The 20,675-nt window shown below is 33.4% G+C and overlaps 3 protein-coding genes and 1 pseudogene across 3 annotated transcripts; 3 read left to right on the top strand and 1 right to left on the bottom strand.

Annotated features, from left to right (window-relative positions):
* The first annotated feature begins 11 nt into the window (after positions 1-11).
* LOC109600868 (beta-1,3-glucan-binding protein-like) lies at positions 12-3,349 on the top strand (annotated as a pseudogene).
* Positions 3,350-3,494: 145 nt separating this feature from the next.
* LOC126264704 (uncharacterized) lies at positions 3,495-5,477 on the top strand. Its single transcript, XM_049963710.1, has 2 exons — positions 3,495-5,250; positions 5,303-5,477. The coding sequence occupies exon 1, from the start codon at positions 3,858-3,860 to the stop codon at positions 4,890-4,892; it is 1,035 nt and encodes a 344-aa protein (XP_049819667.1). The 5' UTR covers positions 3,495-3,857; the 3' UTR covers positions 4,893-5,250; positions 5,303-5,477.
* Positions 5,478-9,707: 4,230 nt separating this feature from the next.
* Positions 9,708-11,870, top strand: LOC109600883 (beta-1,3-glucan-binding protein). Its single transcript, XM_020017056.2, has 3 exons — positions 9,708-10,724; positions 10,857-11,011; positions 11,071-11,870. Exons 1-3 carry the CDS (start codon positions 10,524-10,526, stop codon positions 11,837-11,839), a joined length of 1,125 nt encoding a protein of 374 aa, XP_019872615.1. The 5' UTR covers positions 9,708-10,523; the 3' UTR covers positions 11,840-11,870.
* LOC109600876 (beta-alanine transporter) lies at positions 11,866-13,948 on the bottom strand. Its single transcript, XM_020017050.2, has 7 exons — positions 13,749-13,948; positions 13,511-13,691; positions 13,195-13,453; positions 12,893-13,142; positions 12,468-12,841; positions 12,236-12,414; positions 11,866-12,169 (listed from the first exon to the last, which is right to left on the bottom strand). The coding sequence occupies exons 1-7, from the start codon at positions 13,946-13,948 to the stop codon at positions 11,966-11,968; spliced, it is 1,647 nt and encodes a 548-aa protein (XP_019872609.1). The 3' UTR covers positions 11,866-11,965.
* Between the last annotated feature and the right edge of the window lie 6,727 nt (positions 13,949-20,675).

The following is a 20,675-nucleotide window of genomic DNA, read 5'->3' as shown; positions in this document are numbered from 1 at the left end:
TAGTGTGCAAAATGACCAAAGGTCAAGGTTTTGACTTAAATAAGCAAAAGTTCTGTGGGTCAGGCAAGTAATTGATAAATATTTAAAATATGGCCATTTAAAAAAAATCAGGATAAGCAACCGATACGTGGAGCAAGAAAATAAAAATAAACTTTAAATATGTATAAAATGCATAATGTTTGACGTGTGTATACTTAATAATAGATGTTATACATCGACTGAAAACCTTGTATGTAATAAGAAATATAATGTTAACGTTATTTTACTGCCAGGATAATGAGAAATAAACAACAAAATAATAATATTAAACATAATATATCATATTCATTGTTTATTTAGAAATAATTAATCACAAATCTTAAACAGTAATCATGAGAGTGGAATCAGACAAGTGATAAACAGGAAAGTAATAATTTTGAGGTTTTTTACAAATAATAAAAAAACACTGTATTTAAATGCAATGTTTTATTATATTTATAGTACATATATCAAAATCTTCGTCACGACCGTCTGATTGGTTGATTGGCAATAGCAGCAACTGCGCTTATTATTTACTTTATTGGTGTTCTTCACATGTTTTTAACAGATAGGAACAAGTCGTGTCACCTCTATTCTGTTATGGAAATTTGAAAAAAATTAGGGAGATATGATATGTCTTTTTAGGTTTCAGCAAATCTGTGTTGCTTGTATTCTTACTTTACTTTATTATTTCGGTATTTCTATCACAGGAAAGTGACATTTTTCTCCCATAAAATATTTTCTTACCTCTCAGAATTTCACTGGCCAATTAGTTTCTTATTACTGTCTTAAAATATATCTGAATTATTAAAAACTATGGAGTTATGAGTTGAGTCCACCAAAATTCCTTCACTATAAGAATTAGCCCAATGAAATTGATTTTATGAATATTATGTTTCAGTCTTTTTTAAGACTTGGTTTAAAATATTTTATGCGTTAAAGGATAGTAACAAATTGTATATTTATTATTTATACCAGGAAACATCAAATTTAATTTATGCTGTATAACAAAAATAATAATTGTTCATAATCACATCATTTTACAATTATGTTACGAAACAGCAACAAGCGATTTATATTGAATTATTGTTTATTTACGTTCCCAGTTGGACTCGATCAATAAATAAATAATTTGGAACTAGCAGTAGTGCGGTGGGAACCATATTTGTGATTTTTACACTTGACCTCGACATGTTTTGATACAAAGTTAACGTCGGACAGACAGTATTGTGGATGTCATCTGTCTGTAAACATTAATGTTCAGTTTTTAAGAAGATGGAGTTGTGGTTGTTGTTGCTCGCATTTAGTGGATATTGGATACATGGACAATAAGAAGTACCAGAAGCAACCGTAGAGGTTTATTCACTAAGAGGTCTAAAAGTTTCTATTCCAGGTAATTAAAATATATTATTTATATTTGACCATTTTTTTTCTGAAATAATTGTGTTAAACTAATTGTTTAAATTTGCAACTTATAACAATTTCTTATTTGCAAAAACTACATTTTACAAATAAGAAATATATATAAACCATTAATGTTACGTTCACTTAAATATTCCTTGAAACTATAGTTCTTCTCAATAGTAATAACAATTTGATTATTTTTATAAATTGACTTCCGGTACTCAGAAATAATGATTTTTATTATTTAGATTATGAATTTAATTATCATAATACTATTTTTACTTGTTTTGTCAATTACTATTAGGTGTATTTTAATTCTTATAATGTTCTCCCTAAAAAATATATTTTTGTTTGTTTCAATTATATTTATTTTTCATTAATATTAATGTTAATTATGTATAATTTAGCCACTTTTTTCCAAAAAGATGTTTTCTTTCCAAGGTGAATTTCAGTGGCCAAATAGAAGCCAATTAGTAGTTAGTAAAAAGGCAAGAACAACTTTACTATTTTACATCGAGATAGTGACACAGGAATTAACAGAATTTCAGACGAAACCTGGTGAATGCAAACCATCACAGACGATGGTGCAGAGTAAAACTAAAATATGCACGGGAGACTTAATTTTCTCGGAACATTTCCTAAATCTGGATCCCGCCCGATGGAACACCGAAATCAAATTTGGCGGACCTCCCGTAATATCAAGTTTTGTCAGAGTAGGTTTATTTGATATTTCGGGACTATGAATTTGTGATTTATGAAAATTTCTCTCAGACCTATATTAAAAATGACAAACTACACATTAAACTGTTACTAGTTTGGACTTGAACACGCAAACTTCCAAGTACATCACTGAATTAATCATAATTAACATTAAACTAATAAAAGTACTGTTTTAGATGCACCGGTTCCGCCTTCACTTGCAATAGAAAAGCCCAAGGTCAGTTCATGTTCCACCAGTACTGTCTTCTCAAATAAACTCCAAGAACAAATTCGCAATCAAATACGGAGAAATTGAAGTCAGAGCTAAACTGCCCAAAGGAAATTGGATATACCCAGGTTGGAACTAAATTCATAAATAGGATTGTAACATTGCACTTTGACCAAAGTAATTGCAGCATAGATAAGGATTAATAGATCAATGAATCATACAGATTACGGACATACCTTTCTGAGTCTAATATGTCAAACGTGTTTTAATTATCTTATACCAATAGATCATATTTCTAGAAATACTCTTGAACCCACTGACTGAAAAGTATGGTTCAGATATTTTATCCGGTCAGATGCGGATAGTTTTCAGTGGCGGTAATGCGAATTTAATTAAAACGGCTAGTGAAGGGGTGATTATGGGCGACGGCACAAATGCTAGAAATTACGGTGTGAAATCTAAGAAAAATCCTAACACGTCAGCTTTTCACAACTACACTCTATTTTGAGCACCAGGTATTTTAAACAATGAGAACAAAATTGTTTTATCATTTGACGGTGAAATTTATAGAGAGATTTATCCACCTTCTGGTGGGTTCAAAACTGTGAATAATCTTTTAACCGAACAAAAAAAGGATATTTGGAATGATGGATCTGATTTAGCACCATTTGACCAAGAGGTGAGAAGCCTTAATTAAATTAATTCACAAAGCTTTACTGAACTGATTCTAGATGTACATTACTCTTGGAGTGGGCGTTGGAGGACCTCATCTTCCAGAAGTAGAGGGCAAACCGTGGAAAAATTTCGATCGTTTAACCGAAATAAAGTTCTATGAAGACACAAAAAATTGGAGGAAAACTTGGAGCTCGCAAAGTGCTTTGGAAATTGAACATATCTTAATATATGCTTTATAAAATAATTTTTGTATTTGTAATTTAACTGTTTAATTATCTGATCTTAATGTACACGTACGTGATTTTATAAAGATTGTGTTTAAGACTTTTTTATTTTAAACTATTTTATATTTTTATATGAGATAACAAATTTAATTTATCATGGTATAATCATTATTCTAACGTAGTATAATTTTCTGCGTAGTTGTAATCGTTGTAAAAACCATGTTATTGAAGAGGAAATGATGATTATACCAATATATATATGTTAGCTTACGTCATCACCTTCACCGATGGACCGATGCGACGTGCTCACATCTATTTAGACTAGTTTTGTTTTATAAGCAAATCTGAAGTATTTGTTTACATTTAATATTCGGGGCAGTTCTTAAGAAAGAACCAGGCAGTCAAGCTTTAGATGTCGAGGGTTAAAGTACGTTTGTTGTAATAAAGCGTATTATTGTGAATTTAGTGTTTTAATCAAACTAAAAAGACAGATTAACAGTCGCTAATCTATCATCAGAAGTGGGATAAAGGATATCTTCTCGTGAATTATTTCCGGAAGAAAGGACCTAAAATTTTTTTTTTTTTTTGTGTTTCTTTGTGAACGAACAATGGCAGACAATAGTGAAAAACGCGACCGCGCAGTGAGTCCGAACGTTGTGAACATTACCGAAAGTGTATCGGAGACAGACAATAATATGGCGTTGTTATTTAAAATGCAGCAAGAAAATAACAACAGTTTCCAAAAACAAATCATGGAAATTTTGTCGACAATGGCCAACGCCCAAACTACTCAAGCAACATTGAGGGTGACTGCGCAGACGCAACCTGTTTCCGCTTCAGTATCAGAAGGTGTAAGTGCCGCGGCGGCGCAGTTTCGACTTGCAAGTTTTGACCCAGATGATACACCGTTTACTATGGTTGAGTGGATGGATGATGTTACTAGGATCCAACAGGAGCTGGAAATATCCGATACTCTTATTGTTTTAAAAGCTGGTCATGCTTTACGAGGACGTGCAGCACGCTTTTATCAACATTGGAAACCTATTATTAGAGATTGGGCTTCTTTTCGACGAGATTTTGAAATTGCGTTTCCTGAGTTAGGTACTCCTGCTACTCGTATCAGAAATTGTTTAGCAATTAAGAGTTCAAGTTTTGATTCACTAGTAGAATACGGTAACGCCAAATTAACAGCAATTAGAAGATTTTATTCAGACTTTCCATGGAATGTTGTGTTAAGTCTTGTTGAATACGATATTCAAAACACAGAAGTGAAAAATCGAATCTCCTTGCTAGCTCCTACATGTGATTCTGAACTATTAAAACTGTTGGCTACCTGTGATGCGAATAAATTGAACGCTGGTGTGCGAGAGCGTGAATTGTCACGAAAACGACCGTATAGCTTTCGTGATCAGCGTTCGTTTCAAGGAAACTGCAGAAGATGTCAACGCTATGGACATAAAGCAGTGGATTGCAAAAATGCGGAAAAAATACAGAATATGTCGGAAAAGGTACAGCCGGGTCCTTCTGGAGTACATCAAAGAAATTTTTCGTCTGGCAACAACACCTCAGCAAATAAGAAGTTTTGTAACATCTGTGGAGTGAATGGACATTCAGAAGATACATGCTATAGTAAAAAACAATGACATGAGGCATCAAAACGAGTGCTCCTGGCAAAAAACACTCGTTTTATCCGTTCATTTCCATCAGCTACGGTTACTAACAATTCCATGATCAGTTCAATAGCATACTTAGTAGACACAGGTGCAGATGTCTCAATACTTCACGAAAAAATAGCGAAAGCCTTAGACTTGCAAATTCAACCGGATTGCCAAATACTGTCTGGTGTAGGAAATTGTGTTATGAAGCCTCTGGGTCGCAGTAGTGTTGTGATGTGTACACCAACCATGACATTAGAAATTGATTTTCTAATTGTGCCAGATGGATCAATTCCTGGATGTGATGTTGACGCTTTAATTGGACTTGATGTTTTAAAACGACCAGGTATTAAAATTGAATTTAATGCAAACAGTGTAGACATTGTATATGATCATAGTGATAGGCAACGAATTTGTGCTATATACGCGTTTGAAGAAAATGACTTAAATTTGTCAGGACTGGACGAGTGGGTTATTAAGGAAATAAAAACAATAATCCAAAATGGAATAAGTCAAACACCGGCCGCAGTAACAACAAACAAGTTAAGAATAACATTACGTGATCTACAGCCAGTGGCCTATAAACCCCGTCATTTGTCATATGGCGAAAGATTACAAGTGAAACAAATAATAAAAGAACAAATTGAGAGTGGAATAATACGACAAAGTGAATCTCCTTATGCAAGCCCAATAGTCCTTGTCAAAAAGAAAAACGGAGACACAAGATTATGTGTAGATTATCGTGACGTAAATAAAAAAGTATTACGTAATAATTATCCTCTACCACGGATACAAGATCAGATTGACGCCCTTGCCAAAGCTGTATATTTTTGTACTCTTGATATGAAATCGGGATTTCACCAAGTTGAAATAGAAGAGAATTCAAAACATATAACTGCTTTTGTGACACCAGATGGACTTTACGAGTACAATCGAATGCCGTTTGGTTTTATAAACTCCCCATCGTGTTATCAAAGTGCCATCGATAAAGCCCTTGGACCACTTAAAGACGATATTGCGTTTGTTTACGTTGATGATGTGTTGTGCCCCTCTCGAACCATTCAAGAAGGTCTTAAGAACTTAAGAAAGGTCATTGACGCCCTTTCGAAGGCCGGATTTGTTTTAAACATAAAAAAATGTAACTTTTTCCAAACATCTGTGGAATATTTGGGTGTTGTGATCGAAAACGGTACGGTAAAACCTAGTTCGCGAAAAGTTGACGCGCTCGCTCAAACATCAGCTCCTAAAGATGTAAAAGGTGTTCGTCAATTATTAGGACTGGCTGGATACTTTAGACGTTTCGTGAAAAACTTTGCAACTTTGACAGCACCGATATCTGCACTGTTACGTAAGGGAAAAACTTTTGAGTGGACAAGTGAATGTGAAAATGTGCGATTGGATTTAGTGAAACGATTGACTTCTTATCCGATTTTGAACATTTTTGATCCGGAACTGACTACCGAACTACACACAGACGCGAGTTCGCTTGGATTGGGTGCCATACTTATGCAAAAAGACTTAAATAATGTGCTTCATCCAGTGGCGTATTACTCTAGGCGTACAACTGATTGTGAATCGCGATATCATTCTTATGATTTGGAAACTCTAGCGATAGTGGAAGCCACTCAGTATTTTCGCACATATCTGTATGGTATAAAGTTTACAATCTATACAGACTGTAATTCAGTAAGGGCTACAGCACTCAAAAAGGAACTACACCCCCGCGTTGCAAGATGGTGGATAAAATTGCAGGACTTTAATTTTGATATAGAATATAGACCAGGACATAAAATGGCACATGTCGACTATTTAAGTCGAAATACAGCATCTCCGACAAAACGAATTTTAGCAGCACGAATTATTGCTAACAAACCAAAGACAATTTGTGAATATCAATCAGAGGATGTGTTTTGTCAGACAATAATAAACAAAACGCATCATGAGACGGGATATATAGTGAAAGACAATTTAGTGTTTTTACAATGTTCAAATGATGGTCGCGAACGTTGTTTTGTACCTGTAGCAGCTCGACTAGAGATAATGAAACTGTATCATGATAACTCGTCTCATATTGGTGCTGATAAAATGTTAATGAAATTACGTGAGGACTTAATATGGCCACGCATGGGTAAAACAGTACGCAAATATGTTGCAAATTGTAGATCGTGTGTGTTGGGTAAATCTTTTACTGGAAAACGGAGTGGATTGTGTCAACAGAAAACGAAACCTTCAAGTAAAATGGATACGTGGCATATTGACCATGCCGGACCTTTGGTCAAATCTAATAAATGCACTCAAATTTTAGTGGTTATAGACGCTTTTACTAAATTTGTGCGATTTTGTCCTATTAGACAAAAAAATGCCGAATGTACTATAAAGGCATTAGATGCATTATTTATGGAATTGGGTCGACCAAAACGAATAATAGCTGATCGGGGAACAGCATTTGTAGCGAGTAAATTTCGAGAATTTCTCAATGATAACTCTGTTGAGCTACACCTAATTGCAACAGGAGTTCCTAGAGGTAATGGACAAGTGGAACGCGTTATGAGAAGTTTGTTTAATGCGATGCGTGCTGTGTTGAATGAAAAAGACGAAAATAAATGGACAAAAGTGCTACCTGATATTGAGGACGATTTTAATGTAACTGTGAACAAATCGACAGGATTCGCGCCGTGGATATTAATGTTTGGTGAAAATCGACGTCTGAGAGCAACTAACGAACTGTTAAATGGTGTGCCAATACAGACAAGTGATGTGGACGCTGAAATACTTAGACAACAAGCTCACAGTCGCGTGTGCGAAGTAACCAGTAGAACAATTACAAACTTTAATAAGAAAAGAGTGCCGGCAATACCATACGCTGTTGGTGATAAAGTTGTTATTGAAAATAGTCAGCTGTCGAATGGAGGAAAATTGAAACCAAAGTATCACGGACCCTTTGAGGTAACGCATTGTTTACCTAATGAGAGGTACGCACTCCGAAGGATTGGCAGCCGAGGTAGAACTACAATAGCAGCGCATGAACAGTTACGAACCTGGCCAGATACAGAAATTCTATAAGGTATGATGGATATAGATTTATTTAATAAGATTGATGTGTGAATGTGTGTAAAGGTCCCTGCTTAGTAGGCTGTTTAAGGTCCCTGTGTATCAGGCTATATGTGAAGGTCCCTGCTTAGTAGGCTATGATTAAGGTCCCTGCTCGGCAGGCTATTTTTAAGGTCCCTGCGTCGCAGGCTATGTTTGAGGTCCCTACTTTGCAGGCTATGTTTAAGGTCCCTACTTTGCAGGCTATGTTTAAAGGTCCCTGCTCGGCAGGCTATTTTTAAGGTCCCTGCTCTGCAGGCTTAGATTGTTGTGTTCTGGGTCTGTGAGACAAGCGGGTAATAGACCTGGTAGTGGTTGAACCGCCTCTGAGCTCCTGGCTAGAATATGGTATCTTTTGATAGCACTTGAGAGTCATGGGTGTAACAGACCTGTTGATGGTTGAGCCGCCTCTGAGCTTCTAGTGGTTGTTAACTGTGCCACATAACAGTCTATTTTGTTAAATGAAATAAGGTTTAGACTTAGTTCTTCGAATATATTTTGAGCTTGTACTGCTGTTATAATGTTTACAGATTACCGGTGTCAGGTGAATCTTTGCAAAACTGTGGAAGGGTCGAGGACGCCCCACATGTCAGGAAGGCCGTGTTAGCTTACGTCATCACCTTCACCGATGGACCGATGCGACGTGCTCACATCTATTTAGACTAGTTTTGTTTTATAAGCAAATCTGAAGTATTTGTTTACATTTAATATTCGGGGCAGTTCTTAAGAAAGAACCAGGCAGTCAAGCTTTAGATGTCGAGGGTTAAAGTACGTTTGTTGTAATAAAGCGTATTATTGTGAATTTAGTGTTTTAATCAAACTAAAAAGACAGATTAACAGTCGCTAATCTATCATATATATTATTTTGTTCGTGGATTTCATCAGTTTAATTTAAACAATTTAATAGTGTTGATTGCTCCGTTACTAGTTACTTATCAAAGTAAGATTTATTTATTTTAAGAATTTAATTTAATTCCTTTTGATAACATTTATTGGAATAAGTATAAATTAAAATAAAAATTCGACACATCCGTAGAAAGTTACAAAATATAATAAATATTATTAACAACATCTCATTATCTCAGGTATCATCATAATGACGGCGTAAATTCAGTTAGCAACCAGTTTAATTGATAAACAATGTCAAGTGTTTTATTTTTATATTTAAATTTTTCTAATTTATTTTGTTATCCTACTTTCTATGATTTGTTTAGTTTTTACTTTGTACATGAATCTTAAAGATTACTCATGATTAAATAAATATAGCATTAAAGATAAACTTAATTTAGATAAATACAGGTAGCAACGAAAAACTTCAATTAATTAATGAATTTCAAGTGCTTGATAAGTACCAATTTAAGGCCAAATTAAAGTATCTGGCACGTTCTAAAAATAATACTGTTTATGTGCATGAAATTTAAAAAATCTATTGATTAATTTTATATTACACAATTTGTTTATAAAAATTTTAGCAATTTTTTTGCCTGACAATAACAATAATTTCTTCAAATTGTATGTTGAGAATGATTTATACAAATACATTTAAATTTGTACACATTATGCAGACATTTCAAATGTACATATCTGTATACACTTATTAAATTTTAATCATTATAATTATTTTTATTAAAACTATAAAAATAATTATGTTTCATCTACTTTTTAATCTATATCAACAAAATCATATCAGTTGAAGCTATTTATAAAATAAATAAGTTAAAATAATTGAAATAAGAAATTATAATAAAAACAATATTTCGGAATATTGCCAAAATTTTAAATGCTTTAATATGTAAAACATTACGTATATTCCTTGTTTATATACATTAATGTATATAGACAAAGGTAAAATGCATATCACAAATAAGATAAAAAGTGCATGACTAATGTAAGTAGTCTCGAAGACAATTGTTTATGTTTAAGGTTACAAATACAATAAAAATTTCTTGGGAATTTACCTACGCAAGTTTAAAACATTGTAAATTTGCCTAAATGCAAATATTTGCGATTTATATTCGAAGAAACATAACTAAAAAAGCAAATTATTAATTAACGTACAAAAGAAACAATCAAATGCATAGTTCTAAGGTTTAACAAAAACTGAATAAATAAAACTGATACCGGAATGTATAAATACTTGTAAGGCAACAAGCCGTGATTATGTGAAAATAAATAGGTGCTTTTACTTATATGAACAAATTTAATTTAATGAATCACTTTAAAGCGTTAAGGACATTATGATTTCCACTTTAAAACAAATTAAATGTGTTTTACACTTCTCCTTCCTGCATTCATAATTAACCACTTCTTGTTTCTGTTTTCATTTTCATTTTTAAAACGTACAAACCTGTTAATGAAAGATACACTTATACGAAAATTATTTATGGCTATCAACACTTAAAACTTCCTTAAAACAATCAAACACAATTAGATTCCGTGCGCATGGAGATAAGATACGAGCTCGTTTTTTGGCAATAAAAGGCTTCCTCCACACCAACTCCACATCCAGTAGCCGGTGCTAGTTGCAAGATGCTGAAACTGGTAGCCATCGCCGTCGTTTTGGCAACTGTTTGCCATAGCTCCCAAGCACAGTGCACACCAAGTGTCACCACAGTTAGTGGTACTCACGCGCCATCTGAAATCTGCTCCGGGGACCTGATTTTCGAAGACAACTTCGATAAATTGGATCTGAAGAAATGGCAACACGAATTGACCCTTGGTGGTGGTGGTGTAAGTGCCATTTTAATTTTAATATTGTCATGTTTTTAGATTATACTGTTGCCATCGTTTGATAAACATGAGTCACTTTAAGTGTTTATTATTTTTATCGCATTGACAATAAGTTTATTATCCGTTTTTCAGAACTGGGAATTCCAGTACTACAACAATAACAGAACCAACAGCTATGCCGAAGGCGGCATTTTGCACATCGTTCCAACCTTGCTTGCTGATGATAGCGGTGAAAATTTCCTCTACTCTGGAACTTTGGATATCAACGGTGGATCACCAGCTGACGAGTAAGTGTTTATGAAATATCAAATCTACATTTAAACTAACTGGTATAATTAACAATTAGATGTACCAACCCAGCTTGGTACGGATGCAGTCGTACCGGAACCGCTGACAATCTTTTGAATCCCATCAAAAGTGCCCGTTTGCGCACCGTCAACTCCTTCAACTTCCTTTACGGCAAAGTTGAGGTACGTGCCAAGGTACCATCAGGAGATTGGTTGTGGCCAGCCATTTGGATGTTGCCAAGATGGAACGACTATTCCGGATGGCCAGCCTCTGGTGAAATCGACATCATGGAAAGTCGTGGTAACAAGAACTTGGTGTTGAACGGCCAAAATATCGGTACTCAGTTGGTGGGAAGCACCCTTCACTGGGGACCAAACGGCAACTACAATAGATACGAATACACCCACTTCGAAAAGAACCTCGCTGAAGGATTCGACAATGCCTTCCATAACTACCAGGTGACCTGGACTCCAGACAACATTGTCTTTTCCATTGACGACGAAGTGATCGGAACCGTCGCTCCACCAGCAGGCGGTTTCTGGGAACTGGGCAATTTGGACCAAACTGGAGTGGACAATCCGTGGAAGAGAAACTCGAAAATGGCCCCATTCGACTCCGAATTCTACCTCATTCTAAACTTGGCTGTGGGTGGTACCGCTTATTTCCCGGACGGTGCCGTTAATCCGGGAGGTAAACCGTGGTTGAATACATCTCCAAGAGCAGCCGCTGATTTCTGGGAAGGGCGCAACGCCTGGCTTCCCACATGGAACAACCAAGACGGAAGTTCTCACCTACAAGTCGACTACGTCAAAGTGTGGGCTCTTTAAGTTAATTTAATAAAATAATAGAAAATTCCAATGGTAGTTTTTATTTTTATCTATTTACATCACTTATTCAAATACTTAACTTCACCTACTCAACCTGAGTTTATTCAAACGCCCTTCTAAACTAATCTACGAGTTGATTTTGACATCTTCTGCGTGGTGTCTTTGCGGTGTTGGGCAGCAAGCAAAGAAATCCAACCCTGCTTCTTCTGCATCTTCTAATGTTTGGGGAAGGTGTTTGTTTAAAGTTTCAGGTAGTAGTAGCGAACAGGCTCCTCCAATTACTAACATTGTTCCCATTATTATTAGTGGTAAAGTCAACATATCTGCTCCCTTCATGTCCAGAACAAATTAAATTAATTCTATTAACATTTCACATGTTTAAATTTATAAACTTACCAAATAATTAACGAGAGGTATAAATATGGGACCTAGCATTCCCATAACCGAACTTATGCTCATGCCCAAACCTCGAACAACTGTGGGATATAATTCTGAAGCCATTAAAGGTAAAACTACGAAGGAAGATGATATTCCCATTTTTCCGATGCAGTACAATCCCAAAGTAACAAAGAAATCTAAAAGTACAATATGTAAACAAATTATTACAATTATCATATAATGTTATTACCATTTTGAACTAAAAATGTTGCCAGACAAGCAGACCCTCCAACAACCATACTGATGCAAAGAGTCCACCTTCTTCCCCATTTTTCCATAGCGGGCCAGAGAAATAAGTACGTGGGCATTTCCACAGCACCAGCAAGAAAGAAATTTAAATATTCATCACCACCTAATGCCGGGGCGTAGTATGACAGTCCCACATAAACACTTGTGTTTGTAAACCAGATAAAAGTTATAATTATTGTCTTCCATCTCAGATTTTTCGATCGGAATAGATCTCTAATACCATAATTTGATGTTAACTGTGATATTCTTTTGTCCGACTTAGCTTTCTGTTGGACTTTAAACATAAAATTCTTCGGGACCTGTTTGCCATTTACCCTTTAAAGAGTTTAGTCCAGTTGTGAGCCAAAATGTGATGAGCATAATTACCTGGCCATACTAAGGAGTATTTTTCTTGCTTCATCATATCTTCCTTGTGCGAGGAGCCATCTGGGACTCTCGGGAAGTAGCCACCAATGGAAAAACAAAGTGAGGAAGGGTAGCGTGGTCGCCAAGGCCAAAATCCTCCATTCTCTTAAAGCCCACACAATTATGGCTAGTGATACAAGTGCTAATGAGTAAGCAACGTTGATTAAAATGGTCACCAACGTTCTGTGTTTTGGTCCAACAAGTTCAATGGCTAAAATGTGGTAAAACTATTATAGGTATGTATCGAATTGAGTTTGTATTACCTAAAACGTATGGAGTACCAAGAATAGCGGGTACTGTGAATCCCACTCCAAATCTAAAGATGGTCCACATGATAAAGTTCGGAGCAAAAGCTGTGGCAATACCAAATATTGATTGTATTAGGAGGTAAATGAAAAACGCTGGTTTCCTTCCAATTCCGTCTTGTATGTAACCAAATATGTAATTACCTATCAGTCCACCAATTCCAAGGAGCACTAAAGCTAGAGTTGTTGATAAATTCTTAGAACACACTAGATCCCACTACAAAATAAATATATGCCTACATTAAAGTGATTACAAAAGTGTAATGGAGCTTACCTCCATGACAATAGTTTTAGTGTTTTTATTAGTATCATAAACCCATCCATTATTGCAAGGAATGACAGGAGATTCGTTAGTTTTAGCCGAATACACTGTAGGCACATCAGTATAATTAATGTCGTACATGTAACATTGACTGTACCTCACTTGTCCCTCCAAATTAGTTTCCAAAGGAATACTAGAATGAACACCAGTTGTGTAACACGATGACAGGACAATTATGAAAAAATTTTACCTTAAATTCCTCAACACTTTCACATCGACATTCTTCACTTGGGGTATTTTACACCAATGATCGGGCGTTGCCGCCATGAACAGCTGATTATAGGCGTGAAACCCGCACGGGAAAACACCCGGCAACAATATAAACCACAACACCAATTTCTGATATCTGCCGAATTCACCGACCGTCGGTAAAACATCGTCCAAATCCATTTCGGCCGCGCTGACAACAGAGCAAATCTGGCACTGCGAAAGACCAATCTCCAGCTTAATCCGATTTAATAATCTAAATTAATTAATTGCGCACATTTCGTTTTCGATGGAAATGAGGAAGGGAAACTTAATTAGGGCAATTATTGCGTACGGGTAATTTGATTATTGTTTTTATTAGTGGAGAAACGATGTGGTTAATGTGCAACGCGGCGATGGGAGATCGTAACGCGAGGGTGCTCAAATCATACGGATTACGGCGTGATTGCCGGTCATTAGATTCAAGATTTGTCCTGAATAATTTTTTTTTTATGGGAACGGTTCAAGAAAGTCTCGCCGTGGCACACCAAATTGGCTGTTGTAGACTGGTACTTGTGGTCGATGGCAATCCACATTTTGCACAAGATGATTTAACGATATGACTTTTTTTCGTGCACGTTTGCGAACCAATAGTGGACTGGTAGTTAACTTAATTAGCTGCATTAAAAAGTTATTAGCATCAATGATTGACTGCATCGTAGTAGTGCGGATAACGCGACCGTTTCCTGTACACGGCGCAGAATAATTGTCTTGTGCAGGATTGCGTGTGATTTCTGAGAAGCCGAAGGAGAGTTTATAGACCAAGTGGTACATAAATTCAAATGTGGCAAGCGCACACGTGTCTTTCAGTTATATGGAATTCCGAGATATTAATTTTATGCCGCGGACCCATATAATGTATAACCGGAGTTGTGTTGATAAGTTACCAGATATTAAGGCAACACGTTTGTTCCATGAAACGTTGTAAATCTACCGAGATGAGTTTAAGGTTTTTTCCTGTCGTTTATCATTGTTGGGATCAGTTATTAATCAAAGCGTGTGTTCAGATGTGACTTTGGGTCAAAAATACCGGTCAGTAATTGACTTTGAGAATAAAAATTGTAATGTTATTTAAAAAACAAATTACGAATTATAATGAAGCTACTTTTTGCCAAGTTGGATTAATGACGATAATGATCTTTAAAGAATTGTATTTTTGTATTTTTATTACTACTGATATTAAAAAGCACAAATCACATTTAAATAAAAAATTTTAGAAAATAAATAAAAAAAGTTTAGGATTTGGCAAATTAAATTTGTAATTAATTTCCTTGAACCAATATAATATAACCAGTTTCTTTCATTAATTAAATTATCCATTTGACAAAACAGATTTTATGCTCTCCTAATTAGTATTACTAAAGATAAAAACTAGACTTTAAAGTGGTCTTTTCAAACATGTGTTTAAGAAAACGCCGTTTTATCCAAAACCAATCGTCTTTAATTATTTAATTACAATAGTTATTATACCAACTTATGTAATTAGATATTATAACCATTATAACTATTTTATTTAACGTGAACTATTAAAATAATATTAATTTATTAATGTTGATATTCTCTTATTCTATAAAATGTTATATATGTTTTTTTGAATTAAGCTGAACATCGATGTACCAACTTTGATTTTGAAAGGAATTTTAACATTAATACCATTTTATTTTACAATTTCGGTACATTTCCGTAACGTAAACTTGACCAATTTCTTTATATTCAACACAACTATATTCCCCCAAATTTCTTTAATTATTGTGAAAAATTCGTTTAAATTGTATAATTTAGAAAATTTAGACTCATCACTAAAAATTATCCGTCTCCACTTTCCTGTAGTATAGTGAACGTGATCTTGAGTAAATGCTGGTAAACAAACCCCCATCCACTTAGCTTCTTCTCCCAGTCCCTGAACTAATTTCAAAGGGCATTATTTCTTCCAGGTGGGTTTGAATTTGAGTTAACAATAAAGATGGATTCGATTCGAGATGTCAATTTTTTTTTTCGTAGTTTCACTTGCCCCATAAAATATTGTAAAAAAAGTAAAAAACGTACAGAATCATTTAAATTTTCATTTGAAGAATAAGATTACAGTTACAGTTACGTAGTAGACACGGCACTAACAGGAAAAATTGAATATTATATATACTTCCCAGTTCATACTTTGATAATTTATATTTTTAATAAATTGTTACAATTATTGCCACTACTTAAACAAAGTTTAAACTCTTATTCTTCTGTTTATATGTTTTGAGCAATTGATTTATTTTTCATTGCTACAAAAGTTAATGAAAATGTAAATATTAATACCCATTTTGCTTTACAATTTCGGTACACCTCTGTGACGTAGATTTGACCAATTTTTGAATGTATAACACATCTAATTTTCTCCAAATTTCTTAAATTATTGTGAAAAATTCGTTTATATATGTATAATTTAGAAAACTTACTAAAAATTACCCTTCTCCTGTCGTACAGTAAACCTGACCCAAACTAAATTTATACCATTCTTAGTAGAAAGAAAAGGTTTTTTATAGATCTGCGAGTAAAGAAACCCCTATCCACTAAGCTCCTTCTCCCAGTCCCTTAACAAATTTTAGAGGGCACCATTTCTTCCAGGTTAGTTTAAATTTGAGTTGACAATAAGAATAGATTCGATTCGAGATATTGATTTTTTTTTCGTAGTTTCACTTGCCTCATAAAATATTGTAAGTGAAAATGAAAATATTTATATAGTTTGTGCTTTAAGTCAACGCTCAACACAATAACAATGTCAAAAAAAAGGTTGGCTAACACAGATTGACTTTCGATACCTGGTAAGAGTGTTTTCGTTGGACTCGTTCTCCATACTTCCACTCAAATCATATATCAAATTCTCGTTTGTCCCGTTGTCGGAGATTTTCTCTCCGTTTTCAATCTCTTCCACGTCTTCAGAATTCTAAAATGCGTGCACGTGATCCTAAACAAATAGAAATTTGGCCATGACATTCCTAGTAGAAAGCAGGGGTTGTTTTGCAGGTCTGCAGGCAAACAAATCCTTATTCATTAACCTTCATAAAACCGAACTAATTTTTTCTAGATTGGTTTTAATTTGATTTTACTGTAAGATTGGATTGTTTTTTCGAGGAAAAATTCTTCAGCAGTTTTATTTGTTAGATGGCTAGTAAATAATTTAATGAAAATAATAAAATTATATTGACCAGCTGCATAATGGAGACAACATTAATAGGAAAACAATAAACTATAAAATATATTTTAAACAGCTGCCGTATGCCATGAAAAAAGTTATTGAAACTGTAAAAATAGAAATTTGAAAAAAAAAATGCATATACACCAGTGGTCATTCTAGTAACAACTTTTTAAAATATTAAATATTATGACCAACTATTTTAGTTAGTTAGTTGATATGTTCTGTTAAATTAATATTAATGTTTTAAATTCTGTTCTAATATGTAGTAATATTTTCTTTTTCTATAAAATGTTTAAAACTTTTTTTCTGAATTGTGCTTGACATAAACATAACAATTTAATTTTGAAAGGATAGATAAAATGAGTAACGTTTAATTTAACTTCTTTGCTTTATAATTTCAGTATATCTTTAAGGCATAGACTCGACCATGACATGCCTACATTCCTTTAACCTTCTTGTATTACAGAGAAGAGTTGGTTTAAATTTGTATAATTTTTATGTCAAACTTCCTTGTCACCGTGATCCCAGATGTTTTCTGTAGGGTTGGTATCTGGAGATTGCGTCGGCCAGACATTGATCCAGAGAAAAGTTTCGTTTCTTTAATATGTGAAAGCAAATTGTTGTTTGATATATCCCTCTACATAAATCGGTCTGCGTGACCTTTTATACTATGAAATGGGCCTAGTCCAGGTGTGGGGAAGCATCCTCATACCACCCTGTTTCTCAGTGGGTGGTTTGTTGCTGTAAGACATCTAACATAAACTAAACCTCAATTTTTAAATAAATTATATGTAGTCTCATCACTCTAAGCTACTCACCGCCACTGCTTTGTGATCCCGTGGGTGTGATCCTGAGCAAATCAAAATTGGACACTAAACTTCTCCTCAAAGTCCTTAAACAACATTTCAACAAGTCATATTTTTTGTAGGTTGTCTTTATTTTGAATTCCCGATAATAATGGAATATTTTTTGACATTCAAATTATACATTTATCGATTTCTTCAAGTTTTTCTAACTCACGGAATATTTTATGTTGCTACCACTTACCCTGTTTCTTTAAACTTCTTATTATTACAGGAAACGACTTACATATCTGTAAACTTTTAACAATCTCCACTTGCTTCTGGCAGACTTACTAACCTTCCATATAGTTTGACTACGACTTACTATTAATAAGTAAAAAACCTCTCTCTGATAATAATTGACTATATCGACAGGGATCATCAAAATATCATAAAATAAAAAATGGACGCTGCTTATTACAACAATGACAGGAAAAACAATAAATATTATACATGCTGGAATCCATTTCGAGTAGTACAGCTCATATTTTTTAAATATCTTGGTAAGTTGCTATCTGTACGTCTAAGAAGAAAATATTGTATATTAACAAAATCAAAAATAGTAATAAAAATTATCTAAATAAATGAGAATTGACTAAAAAGTTATTTATAAAATATTCTAACATTCTTGAAGGTAATTAAGACAATTTTGATTGTACCCAATACATAACTAGTTCCAATTATCTTTAAACGACTGAAATTAACGGACAAAACAATGATTTATTCGGTTTCAATGCTAAACACCCCGACATAAGTATTGCCTCAACACAATCGCAACCATTGTGCTTAAGAAACTGGCGCAAATATAGAACATATTTGTCTTCCGGAAATACCAACGTATTCATGTGGAAAAGATACGTTAACCTTTCCTATGGCCGAGATAAAAAGCGCAACACTCGATTTTCAATAATAATGGCATTACGTGCGTAAATTACATCGATTCGAGGACGAAGATAATATTAGATGTGCCATAATTATTGCGTTATGTATCACTGAACACAGTTCTTTTCGGATTTGCCGCAATCAATGTGTGCTCGTTGCGAAAAGCTATGCGACATGCTAATTGTTCCCAGTTCTGTGCATTCCTTATTAATTTTACCAATTATTTTTGAGTTTTTTTTTTCTTTCGGAGTGGTACACCTGGTATTAATGTTGAAAACTGGAACTTGTGAATGCAAGAATGTGTGTGTATTTTACAACTTAATTTTACATGTGATTTTCAACTACTGCTGAATGTTTAGTGCCCCCAATTTTCATAGTTTTGCTGATTTCATAACAATCTTATAATATAATATATTATATAATATAATAATTATTTCTCATGTCTCTCACCAATAGTACACAGTAAAAAAATGTTTTGTTTAATGAATTATAATTCCCCAATCTCAACTAATTCCAAATTTTCAGTACCTGAGTTCCAGAGTAAATCCAGCAAGTTTTGACTCTTTTGGTAAGATTATTAAAAAGCATTTACTATTAGTACTAAAAAATATTCTAAAATTTAATATAATCATTATTTCAGTTTAAACTAATAAAAATAAGTAACATTTTTATGTCAGCAACATCCAATCTTCTTTAATAACGAGTTCAAATTAAAAATTGTATACTTTTTAACTCTAAACTAAATTTTTATTTAAAAAAAGAATTCTTTAAAAATAATTTGTTGCATCTATAATTATTTTATCAAATTATATATTATAATTATTATACTAAATTAAACTCCCAAGTTCCTGGCTCTTTTTGACGTTAAGAAGTGATTACTTAAAAATCATTTGTTGTTACATTTGTTAAATTTCTATCAATTTAGTATAATTTATCAAATTTATTATGATCTTCTGTAATATTCGACCTTCTAAATTCCATATTAAATAATACAATTTTTAGTGTTAAGTAAAAATTATTTAAAAATAATTTTAAAAGATTGATAAAATGTTGTTTAGCATACTCCTCTACTCTTCAATAAAGTTAAATTCTCAAATTTGAAAATAAATTCTCTAAATTTTAACTTACCCTAGAGTTGTTGTAGAGCTATTTGTTACTTCTATAAATTATTAATTTCATCAGTAAACCTACAAGACAATTTCATATTTTGAATCCACTGAATCCACTACTAAAATAAGACTAGTAAGTTTATTATAATCTTGAAATCTTTAATATTCTAATTAATGAGTTCTATAACGAATCCTGCAATTTTTATCGTTAAGAAAACAATATTTAGAAAACATTTATTGTTTTTATTATACAAGATATTTATTTCTCAAATCATTTTAAAAGTATAAGTTTTGTCCAATTTAATACATTCCTCTCTCTATTCTTTATTAACGTTAAACTTTTAGGCAACAAATTTGAAAATAAATTCTCTAAATTTTGAACGCATCCTAAAGCTTTTGTACAATTATTTGCTGCATCTATAAATTAATATCATCAACAATTTTAAGAGAACAATAAAGTTTTGTTCAATTTAACCTACGATTAACTAATTTCATATTTTGAATCTACTGAATACTAAAATAAATCTAACAAGTTTATTATAATATTGAAATCTTTAATATTCCAATTCCTGAGTTCTACAACGAATCCCGCAATTTTTAACATTAAGAAAACAATTTTTGGAAAACATTTATTGTTTTTATTATACAAGATTTTTATTTCTCAAATCATTTTAAAAGAATAAGTTTTGCCCAATCTAATACATTCCTCTAATCTTTATTAATGTTAACTTTTAGGTCACAAATTTGAAAATAAATTCTCTAAATTTTAAAGCATCCTAGAGTTGTTGTAAAATTATTTGTTGCATCTATAAGTTAATAATATCATCAAAAATTTTAAGGGAACAAGTTTTGTTCAA

Source organism: Aethina tumida, chromosome 2 (assembly GCF_024364675.1).
Source record: "Aethina tumida isolate Nest 87 chromosome 2, icAetTumi1.1, whole genome shotgun sequence".
In the NCBI taxonomy this organism is placed as follows: domain Eukaryota; kingdom Metazoa; phylum Arthropoda; class Insecta; order Coleoptera; family Nitidulidae; genus Aethina; species Aethina tumida.
This window is presented reverse-complemented; position numbering and strand designations above follow the sequence as displayed.